At 38.0% G+C, this 12589-nt stretch overlaps 1 protein-coding gene across 1 annotated transcript; it reads left to right on the top strand.

Moving 5' to 3' along the window:
- Nucleotides 1-5715: 5715 nt before the first annotated feature.
- LOC139716261 (CMP-N-acetylneuraminate-poly-alpha-2,8-sialyltransferase-like) lies at nt 5716-11916 on the top strand. Its single transcript, XM_071627830.1, has 3 exons — nt 5716-5756; nt 9255-9788; nt 11640-11916. The coding sequence occupies exons 1-3, from the start codon at nt 5716-5718 to the stop codon at nt 11914-11916; spliced, it is 852 nt and encodes a 283-aa protein (XP_071483931.1).
- Nucleotides 11917-12589: the final 673 nt, after the last annotated feature.

Raw genomic sequence — 12589 nt, 5'->3', positions numbered from 1 at the left:
AGTAATTCGAAATGCCCAAGTTGACGAGTTGAGCTTTGCATGCTTTACTTTGATTCTAATATCAATGTGTTTATGCATTTGGATAAGGCTGGATTCTGTTTTTTTAATAAGCACGGGCCAAGTGTGTTTATCCTTGGACAAAATCTTTGAACAAATTGTCCCTCCTTATTTGCAGGCGTCCCTATACAGAACGTCGGCAACCCTGAAGAAGCTATAATCTGGTGAAAACGATCATACAATATTGTAGAAAGACCACTGAATGATTATATCATGAGAAAGATTAAGTTTTGTATTTTCTTTTTCAGTGTCAGCAGCCATGAATGCGATACCCAAGGTAGCCGTTGAAGACACATATGATAGCACATCTGTTCTAATCTCGTCGGTTGAGCACATGAAGCACATGAAGAGATCATTATCGGCTACAGCAATTGCTATTTCACGGTAAGCCAATATACACAGGAAGACACAACGCATGCACACGTATACCACTCGTCCCATCGATCTTTGTCATGCCTCTCTCTGAATATAGGTACATAAATATATTAATATGTCATGTGTCACGTGCCCGGGAACTAACAAAACAATAACTTTAAACAAAGGGATGTATAGGGAGTTAACTTCTTACTCTTTCGAATGGCTCACTCCACATTTCTTCGTTACACAGGGATTATTTTCGCATGTTGCAGGAAAGTAACTTTTCACAAAAAATAGAAAGTCACTATCAAAGAAAAACGAAATACTTTTCCAGTGGGGCCATTCATAATTTGCAAATTAATATCTTACAAAGTAGAGTCACTGCATGGTGGCTGATTCATATCACACCATTGAGTTTTCATTGCAGCAGTGCTTTCAAAAAGACTATACTTTTGACAAGAGCTTGAGTGAATTGTCAATATTGTATGGTCTTGACCGTTTGCCAAATAAAAGAGGGACAACACCCAACTCTCCCAATACCACGGCGTGTAGGCGTCACACGTTGAACCATGGAGACACAAAAGACTAATGATCTTTCTTTGTACCTCCAATGTTGAACGAATGACGTGTCGGGGGGAAAAAACGAGAAAAAACTTTCAGCATGGATGAGCAAGGGAAAAAAAAATGTAAGCGTCTCAGTCTTTTTGGTACCCGTTATGTTGTTATGCACCTAAAGTCATCTTAACTATAGCTCTTTTACAGTCTGTGCTGTCTTGTTCACAAGGAAACTAACCAATTTCTGTCATCCCAGTGCAAATCCAATGAACAGTTATTGTACTTGCAAAACATACAAGTAATCTGATTGGATATTTCCACGATACGAAGCGATAAAAACTTTGAAAGATCATATAGGTCTGAAACGTACTTCTGGAGTAGCTTACTAATACACGTGTATAAATGTTTCGCGTAGTTCACCAGCATGTTTCGCAACTTCTTGCACTAAGATGTCTGAGGCTGATGCAAAAAAACACGTCACACAAGTTGACATACACTGGGCAAAATCATACACACACAAACACAACAATATTTGAATCAATAGCTCTTTTACAGTCTGTGCTGTCTTGTTGCTACAACTTGTGTCAAACTAACCAATTTCACATAATTGCTTAATTGTTGTCAACATCACACACACTTTCACACACACATACACACACACACACACACACACACACACACACACACACACACACAAAAAAAAAATATTTGAACAAGGCTTTCTTTGTAGTCAGAAGATTTTTGTTCAGGAAGATTTGTAATGCCATGCCAGCACCAGTAATTCATATACATATACTTTACATGCACTTGTAATGCTTCTAATATCAGGGCGATTCCACGATAACGCCATGACACGTAGGAGAACCCGAGTCAAGTGGAGCATGGAGTAAAGGGAAACACATCCTTAGAACAGGGAGGTGGCACCTCCCTGCTTACAAATTCTATGTTCTGCTGTCCTCACTCTGAGCTCATGCACAAAGATCGAACCAAGCAGAAATGCTGCATCATTTGTGATTAGGGCTGGGCAAAAAAAGAAGAAGAAAGGAATAAGTATCAAAAATATTTATACGTGATTTGTACAGAATATCGGAATAGTCCCTGTTGCGTAGATGCAAAACAAGTCTAAAATCCCTGGCATGTAATAAATAGTGTTATTCATAAACGTGTAAATAAGGGTATTATTGATAATATCCTTTGTGAAGGGAAGAATTTAACAGATGATGTGGAAATTGCGGAAGCATTTAACTCTTTTTTTGTTAATATTGGTCCGAATCTGGCCCGCAATATTTCATCTGTACACATGTATACCCTTTCATTCTTACCTACTAAATTCCAATCCTCAGTCTTTTTTTTTTCTCCCAGTACTTGAAACAGATGTCTTAGATATTGTCAATTCTTTTAGCCCCAAGAAGGGTACAGGTCATGATGGGATTTCTAATCACCTCATGAAATGTATTGTAAACGAAATACTATCACCATTAGTTCACATTTTGAATTTATCTTTATTAACTGGTATTGTGCTCATTAAAATGAAAATTGCTAAAGTTATCCCAATTCATAAGAAAGGCAGAGAGGATGAGTTAGGAAATTATCGACCAATATCGCTTCTGTCATCCTTTTCTAAATTACTTGAGAAGGTGGTTTATAATCGTTTAATCAAATTTGTAAACGAATGTGATATTTTAGCTGATAATCAATTCGGGTTCCGGAAAAAACATGCAACCACCCATGCTATATTACTACTGGTTGAGAAAGTTGTAAGAGCTATAGACACAAAGTCGCATACAGTCGGTCTGTTTCTGGACTACTCCAAGGCCTTTGACACAATAGATCACGAAATTCTTTTGTATAAACCAAATCATTACGGTATTCGTGGAAAGGCCTCGGAGCGGTTCAGAAGTTATCTTACCGGTCGAACTCAATTTGTTTCCGTAAATAATCATGAATCTGATATAAACTCGATTTGTTGTGGTGTTCCGCAGGGCTCCCTCTTAGGTCCTCTTTTATTCGTTTTATACATCAATGACTTCCAGAACTCATCCTTTCTGCTGTCTTTTCTTCTGTTCGCAGATGATACAAGTCTCTTTTATTCTCACTCAGATCCTTATGTTTTGCTCGATTCTTTGAATAATGAACTTAAGTTGTTGTTGGAGTGGATTCAGGCAAATAAATTGTCGCTTAACATAAATAAGACCAATTATATGGTTTTCAGTAACACAACAAAATCTCTTCCAGGTTTAGTTTTAATGGACGGTTTACAGTTAAATCAAATAGATTCAACAAAATTTTTTGGTATTTATATTGACAGTAACCTTTCATGGAAGGTACATGTTGATTATTTATGTAAATTATTGTGCAAGAATGTTGGAATTATTCACAAACTGAAATATCTCTTCCCAAAGCCAATATTGCATTCTCTTTATACAACCTTATTATTACCTTACTTGAATTACGGAATATTAGCCTGGGGGAATTGCTCAAAGACTAAAATTGATTCGTTATTTTTGGTTAAGAAAAAGGCCTTACGGATTATAAATCGAGCACAATTTTTTGATCACACTGATGAATTGTTTGTTTCAAGTAAATTGTTAAAAATTTCTGATTTGTATTTGTATCATGTTGGAATTTTCATGTATAAGTTGAATACTGGTGACCTTCCTAGTATATTTTCCTCAATGTTTGTGAAAAACAGTGATATTCATACTTACCCTACAAGACACAGTGAATCCTATCATTTTTACCCTGTCCGTACAGCTTTAGCCCTTAAGACAATTACATCGACCGGCCCTTCTTTCTGGAATGAGTTAGATTCGGTTCGGTTGCACTCAAGTTCTTTAAGCTCCTTTAAGAAAAATCTGAAAGCCAATTTTCTAAAATCCTATGTTTAATTATTTTGCCGTAATCACTTGAAATTTTTTTTTTTTTTTTTTTGCATACTCAAATGATGCCTCGCTCGGATGACTTCATTAGCTTGATCAACTTGCTACTTTTCTTAGCATTTATACCATAAGTTAATCATAAACATTATATATTATACTTTGTACATCCCGTAAACTTTGTAATATTCTCGATATTTTGTATTTTGCATGTTACGTCACTTCTGACATCTGTACTTACTAAACCCTATGTTTTATTTTTGGAGCCCACATCCTACAAGCTTTGCATTTTAGTGGGTTCCTCATATTACACGTCAATTACAAATGTCCTTATACATTTGTGCATTATTGGTTCAAACTGACCATTGTGTGAAAAACATTTCTGCTTCAAATCAAATGGAATATAAAACTTGTATGAAATGTAGAATATGGAACATGAATAATAATAATGATAATAAAATATAATATATATATATATATATATATAATATATATCATCTGTCTTCCATACATCTAACCAATAATGATACAAACATTTTGCATCTAGATCACCATGATTATGCTGAATTACCTCGAAAATCATATCAATTATAAATGGGCTTAAGCTTACTTTGAACATGGTAATTGCACCAGGGCTAGTGAATACAGTGATACATGTCCGGAGAAATCTTCGGACATAGTCGGGACAGAGTGAATTAGGCAAAATGGAATACCATTTGTAATTTGCCCCCAGATCGTGCCACTTTGCCCTATTAGCAGATGACATGATGTTTATCTTAATATGTATTAAATACTGTAATATTATTATGGTATTAGATACAAAGATGAATAGAATAAATGAATAATTGATAATTGATGAAATATTTATTAAATACCATATTATAATGGTATTAAATCTGTGTTTTCTCACATTTTAGGTAATGGGTGAGAGACTAAGCGAAAAATTATAATCAACAGAGTCGGTCAGCTACCAGACTTTGTTTCTGAAAAATAATCTTTCTGCTCTTTATCGCCATATCTTTTCTGGACGTACAACGTAAACGTACACATGTGGCGTATGCTTGGTGAATTTTATTACAGGGGAGTTTAGTTACACTCTAGAAAAAGATTGTATTTTTTAGCATATACTATACCGGTTTCACATGGAGGAACTCTAGTTTGCAACAGTGCTTCTTTTTTAAGTGAGAAAGAATTTCAGTTGCAGCTAAACCACCTCACGTGAGGTATACAAGTTTTCACATTTTAGATTCACCTCCCCCTCCCCATCCTCTTGTTTCATGAACGCCATTATTTTATTAACTTCAGTTATGTCAACCAGTGAATCCAGATTTTGATTCGCAACATATTTAACCACAAACACACAGACAGGCGGGGATCAAAGAGGTTTACTTAACTGTAAGACGCAAGTATGACCTTAAAATGACTATTTTTCTATCTTGAATATTTACGCCTTATACTTAGATTCCCTTGAAATGTTGACAGCACGTAGAAAAACATTGAAAAACTTAGTTCATCTCAGACTGTTCAAGGTCTAATGATAATCATGTTGACTATCGATCCCAGGAGGTGACTATACAATATCATAGCGCAAGTTTATTTTGGCATGTTTACTGGTTCTTTTCAGAAATCAGCTCAAAAAGAAAAGAAAAAAGAAAGAAGATCTTCTACGTTATCATGGTTATTATGAGAGTCTGGTGTAGCATCCTCCATTTCGCGCAACCATTTTTTGTAGTGATATCAATTGCAGCGATATGGTAGACTGGACAGATACAATTGATATCAGGCAACAATAAGTCACTGGCCCAGCGCACCTGTAATCTGAATAACAATACATGTACAATAATTGTACAGTTCTCGCACGATAGACACCATGGCGCCGGTGTGGAGCTCAGTTAGACTCTACGCCCAGCCGTCAGTGCGTAAATTTTAAGCGAAGCCCCTAGGCTCATGCACTGATCTCCGAGGAGAGATCAGTGGGCTCATGTGATGTGGTCTATGGTACCCTGGGGGTACCAAACAGAAATCCGCAATTCTTTTTGATTATTATTATTATCATTATTGTTACAATTATAGTTATTATAATTATTATTATTATTATCATTATTATTGTTATTATTATCATTATCATTATTATTATCATTATTATAATTATCATTATCGTTTGTCAGTACTTTATCTTTGGTTACCCAAAATATTTCAGTGCTTCTTGGAAGATTTTTTTGTTTTCACAACAATGATCTTAGCAGTGCAGCAGAATCAGCCTCAGTGCTCATCACAGTGCTCATTACATACACTATGCACCAATGATGTGAGTGTCACACACTCGTAGACAGCTGCACAGCACCATGCACTACCAATCCACGGAAGACGTAAAATAAGTAAACATATAGGACAAGTTCGTCGATTGAAATCATCTTGTTCTGAAAAACTGTTCAAAATCGACATAGAATATTTTGAAAACCTAAAAAGTATCATCATCATTATTATTAGACCTATAGTAAAAAGGGCATGAAACTCCATAACAGGGCCGAATAGTGGTACATGATTGCATTTGGATCATTATTCCCGAGTGCTAAATTTTGGCCACAATGACCGCAGTGTATAAATATAAGTCTTCTGAACATGAGATGGCGCCATAATTATAACCCGCTACCCGGGGTATAACGGTACGCCCCCGCACCCCGGGGTACCACGCTCGTGGTGTCATGTGCAAAAACGGGGACGCGCATGCAGCGCGGTATTTGGATTTGTAAAGGCCGTGTCACACCACCCTTGCGTGCGACTTGCAAAGAACAATTTTGACTACCCGGAGGTTCCCGTAGATGATCCGCACATGACAATACCTAGCATGTATCTCAAAAGTAGTCGCCCGGAGGTGCGCACGCATATTTTATTACCCGCAACCGTGTTTAGGCCCTGTCACACCTTTCCGGGCAAGCTACTCGGGCTTGTTACGTGTAGGGATTTTCTAGCATACCGGACATTCCTGAGGGCGGAAAAGGATTTCTGCGAGTCAGCGCATGTGTCTTACTTGCTGGACGCGTTATACTTGCGAGTATACTGTGTGACCTTTGTACCAGTCGCTTGGGGGCTGACAACTCAGTGAAGGAATTCTTCTAATGGAATGGCTGAAATCTCACAGAATTTCATTATCTTGGCTGCATACGGGACTGCGAAGTACCTGCGTGGGAATTGCCTGGGAAGTACTGCCGCTAAGGGTCTCCTACTGGCGTTCTGCGTGGACATCTACGGGCATTCCCGCGACTCACCCGGAAAAAGTTTTGGTCATGCTCAAAACTTGGCTGCGGTTAAATCGGACTTGCGTGAGCACCTCCGGGCAACTACGCGCTAAATACTGTCAGGTGCGGACCAACTGCGGAGAGCTCCGGGGAGTAAATTTGTTTCCCCGCAAGTCAAGCCGCAGAAGTTCCCCCGTGCGGTATGACAAGGCATGAATGAAAATTGCAAACATTCTTGTTCGCCCGCTGAAAATCTTCTACGTGATGGAAACTACCTCCTCGCCACAAGCCCGCGTAGCTTGCCCGGAATGGTGTGACACGGCCTTAATGTTACGCCTCCCGTTGTGTCACATTTGCGTGTGCGATAGATACGTTTCTTGACAAATTTTCGTCTTATCAAGCAATGACGGCACTCGAACTTTAAAAAAAATCAAGAATGTTGAACAAAGGGTCAGATTTTCCTCAAATTGTCACTGATGTGCTCCATTAATATTGCTGCTTTCACTCCATCCACATTTACATTTGGATTTAATCAAACATCTCTAAATGCACTTTGCAGACCGGACAGACTATAGCTTTTTTCTCTCACTTTTCTCCTTCTCTTTCTCTTTCTTCTTCCTCTTCTTCTTCTTTCTTTCTTTCTTTTTCATAATAACGGCAATATGTTTAGTAGCATTGTGAAGAAAAAATGGAAACCTATTACATCGTAGATGACTACAACTCAATCAGCAGAATTCGGTAGAGAGAGAGAAAAAAACCCCCAATATACGTGCAGTGTAGTTATTATTTCATCATACAAATGCAAATCACAAATGAGAGATCAGGACACTGTTCTCTATTTCTTTGAGTGATCCCCATTTTTTTTTTTACTTTATTAATCTAACTGATAAACAAATTGACCCTTTATCGACGTGAATATAAAGTACCGATTATTCGGTGTAGCAGCCATGCTAAAAACAGTCATGCGCTTGTACATACACTCGTTGAAGTATGTATGCCTATGAACTTTTTTTTTTTTTTTATCGTGACTACTACTAAAACAATGAATACCCGGTGAGTATTCAAGTCGATAAAGGGCAATCAGTTGAAATAAAAGCACTCGATGCACGAATACATTAATTTGAGTTTATTAATCCAGTTTTCCCTTTACCTGTACACTGCAAAAAGTCCGGTGTTAAATAGTAAACACCGAGCTGGTGTTAAATTTTCGGTGCTCATTTATGGTGTTGAATTAACACCTACGGGTGTCATTTCCAAATTTTAAACTGTTTTTTGAAGAGTTTCTTAGTAACTGCACTTCTTGTTGATTTTTAATTTAAACAAGACGATCAAGAATTTTACATTGAAATACTAGATTTTTGAAAAAAATGTGAAAATAAATTTACACCAAAGTAACACCAGCTGGTGTGGTCTCTTATTGAAGCTGGACGGGTGTTAAACCATTGATATTAACACCAACAAATATCAAATCAACACCATGTGGTGTCATTTTTGAATTAACACCAGTACAGTGTCAAAATAACACCAGGTACAGTGTCAAATTAACACCACGAAGTGTCAGGTGAGCACTTTTCAACACCATCACAGTGCATTTTTAACACCTGTGGGTGTGGTCCTTTATTGAAGTTTGATCGGTGTTAGATTTAACACCCGTGGTGTTAAATCTAACACCGATGTTTTTACAGTGTATATGATTCATCATACTGAAATTATAAGCGCACTTTTATCTATATCATAGTATTTCCAACTGAAGCAGTGTTTCAATTAGACATTTTGTTGTATTAGTCCACAAAGATTAATATTAGAACGAAACAGTTATTCGATTAGAAGCGAATACGATTTTTTTTTTGTGTGCAGGAAGTTATTCATAGTATCTGATCTCTTTGTACCGAATTCCTACTATTCAAACAAATGCTTGCTATCAAAGCGCGTTTCCGTCATTTCCATTCCCAGAGTGTAGGGGTTGCAGTATCAATAACACATTCTTTAACAGATTAAGACGAAGAAGATCAAAAGGATTTCATGAAAACGCATGACTTTCTCCGGGGTCCGTTACGTTGTCTATCAACACGTATATAGATATCCAAGCACGCTATCATAACCTCATTTTTACTTTCCTAACCAGGTCGAACTAAAGGGTCTCTTTCACCATTTTTTTTTTGTCTTCCAGCAAAAAAATAAAGAAATACTTGAACACCAATACAACGGTCAGAATATATCGCCTGGGCATCGCAGCGGAAGCTTTTCAATTCGGCGCCAATGAATCTACCATCATCGCGCAAAACCAGACGGAACCACTACCAGCCATAGGGCCACGATGCGCTGTCGTGGGGAACTCTGGGATACTGGAGAATAGTCGGTGTGGAAGCGAAATCGACGAGCACGACTTTATTTTCAGGCTGAATCTCGCGCCCGTTGGGAGGAATTTCTCATCTGATGTCGGGTCAAGGATAAGTTTAACTACAGTAAACAGAGCAGAATTGCTCGAACTGTCAAAAATAAAAGTGCCACGTGACTTACTTCGGGATAAAAAGGGACTTCCTTACGCAGAGAGAACGTTCAGCATTACAAACAAGACAATTGTGTGGTACCCTAAGGGAAATCCTCAAAAGCTGCGTACTGTGGCTTCGCTGTTTAACAGAACTCTAAATCTCCAGCCATCATGGGCCTATAGTCCAGAGTCATTGATGTACCTTGCGTCCAGGTATCGCAATATGCATGATCTATTTGTAGTTACAACCCTTTTGCTTTTTCCATCTTCCAACAGACAACAAATTTCGAGATCTGCATGACTGCTGAGATATTTGCACACACACACACACACACACACACACACACACAAACAAACAAACAGACAAACGCATCCCGTTGTGTTGACTGGAACCCCACCATTCGTCCAAAGCCCCCCCCCCCCCCCCCGGGGGGGGGGGGGGGGGCTGGTTGCAGAAAGTGTGCGCTGGAAACCTGTCGGCTTTCAAATACTTTTTGTCAATTGTTAATACATGCAACAGCAACTACAACGATGTTAGTAATGATTGTGATAAAAATGACAACAACACCAAAACACAATAATGGTAATATTTGAAATTATTCAAAAAGAGAAGGAATCAAACAAAAAGGAGAAACTAGTTTCAAACCAATCATTTAATGGTGCTTATCCACAGAAGACAGCAAACTGCATTAAATATATATAGCTGTTAAGATGATCGCGTCATACAAAAACAGAAAACAATAATTCTGCAATATCAAAGCGAAAGTTTAGATCTTTATGATCTGTGAAGAAATGAAGTATGTTATAAAATATTAAATGTAAATTATAAAAGATTATATGTGCACCAAATTTGGTGCTTTTGGACAAATTTTAACAGTTGGTCTGATATATCGGGCAGGACAATCAGCCATTATTTGTAAGGATTGACTTAGTGCAACAAGAGTAATAGCGCTAGCTTTTCGCTCATGCTATGCATCTTGTGTTCAGAGTGGAACCCTGCTGTTTGGTGGTGCCAAAAATGACTTGAAAATCATTCACCTCAAATTTCGGAAAAGAAAATTCCATATCTTCCACACAACCGATTTAAATTGGGTCAGTGCCATGCGCGATGTGATATCACTACATGCGATTGTCGGCATAACGTCCTATGTTTTCATGTTCTTCATAAAACAACATAACATATAGAAATAGCAAACTTCAACGCAGAAGACAGTAGTAATGTCAATGGAATCAATATTAGGGACAGACTGCTCTGTAAGTGCTGTTTAAACATCTTAATGCACACATTCTGTGCAGATCATAAAACCACTTCATTGTCCATTATTTCTTGATAATCTTGAGTCATCGTAATTATTATGTCTTCAATCGTGTTGCGGATTCCAATAGTTCCCAAAAATAATGCAAACTGTCACTTGCTAGATACTTACAGCGGATATGCGACTAAAAAAGTGTTCAAGGAATATACAAGTTAAAATTGGCACTAGTTTGTATGATTTACATTACGTTATTATTGAATTGGCTGTTCGCTACGTGGTATCTTTCTATATACCAATGCGCTTCTTAGCTGTCCCCAAATTAGAATTCAACTTTGATTTTCATAAAGGAAAATGCCACAAGTTCCCCTACCCTTGGGACGGGATGGTCTGGGGCTGAGTGCCCTCACTCGGTTGTTTCATTCCATGAATGTGGTTCGGCACCCTTCATCGTAAAAATTTTCACACATACAGATGCTATGTTAATTGAAGCTTTTCGCTCTATTTGCATTTAAGTGTATTTTGTTTAAATCATTCATTTCATGACATTGAAACAATGTTATTAACTCTGCAAAGACAATACAGGGCAGATATTTTTGTGACACATCAGAATTTCAAATTTCAAATAAGATCAAAAAATGCGTAAACGCACCCGTATATAAACTTAACCATTTCAATTTTGCTGAGTCCCACCCGTTGACCCCGAGTCAGCATTCTCTGACAATAAGTCATTTTAACATTACAGAGAACAATTCACTGTGTTATCAAATTCCACATTGTTTTCTTGTGTGGGCTTGTTTTCTCTCTACAGGATTTGGAAGATTCCCTTGCCGTCTACGGGACTGTCTGTGGTTACTGTCGCTCTTCTACACTGTGATGAAGTTAACATATATGGGTTCTATCCGTTCCCGCAAGATTCCCGGAACCGAGAGCTGCGATACCATTACTATGAACCCACCATAAGAAACTTTTACTCTAAAAACAACACAGTGGGTGTGCACAAGATGCCTCGGGAATTTTCTTTGCTGCGAAAGCTAGACGAAGAGGGTGTACTCCGATTAGTGACTGAACGCTGCTACGATGAGTAATAGGTGGAATTAAGACTCAAGAGACTTGAACACAATGGTGGTCCATTTTACCAGTTATCTATTGTACTCGCATTGAGAGCCCACGTCGGGAACTGACGCCGGAGCTGATATGTGACTGGTCTGATTAAGTCCACAGAAATCGAACTGAATTAGCTTCTGAAAACATTCAAATAGCAACAAGACCTATTTTTTAAAGGAAATCTCTGGATATCTCGTAATTCCCGTGGAATCATCCATTCTGAACCATCTATTAAAAAAAACCGCACACACACTAGCAAACAAAGAGAGAATTTCCACCTTCACCGTTGCAGTATACGTTACACTGTGTAGGCCAATTTCATTGCAGTTTATGGGACATCAGTTTCCAGCAGTGACGCTCGATAAACAAAGTAAATCGGAAACGGTTTCGTCGGCATAACAATGATATGAAGACATATTGTTTTCCATAGCGAATACAAAAATCGTGAATCAATGACATGACTGTGTGACCCTTAAATGATTCGAGAAATCACAAACCCATTGCAGCCATCAAACATCTCCCCAACCGCTTGATGCTCTTACGCTGCAAACACCAAGCGCAAAGAAAGCTTGTTTGATTTAGACATTTCAAGGATTAATTCTAAATATAATAGACATGAGTTCACGCCACGCTAGCTCTGTAAGAGTGTCCTAT

This window comes from Diadema antillarum, unplaced genomic scaffold (genome assembly GCF_040938485.1).
Source record: "Diadema antillarum isolate AM-2024a unplaced genomic scaffold, OU_Dant_1.0 scf00000063, whole genome shotgun sequence".
Classification (NCBI taxonomy): Eukaryota; Metazoa; Echinodermata; class Echinoidea; order Diadematoida; family Diadematidae; genus Diadema; species Diadema antillarum.
The sequence above is the reverse complement of the archived record's forward strand: the minus strand, read 5'-3'. Positions and strand labels throughout refer to the sequence as shown.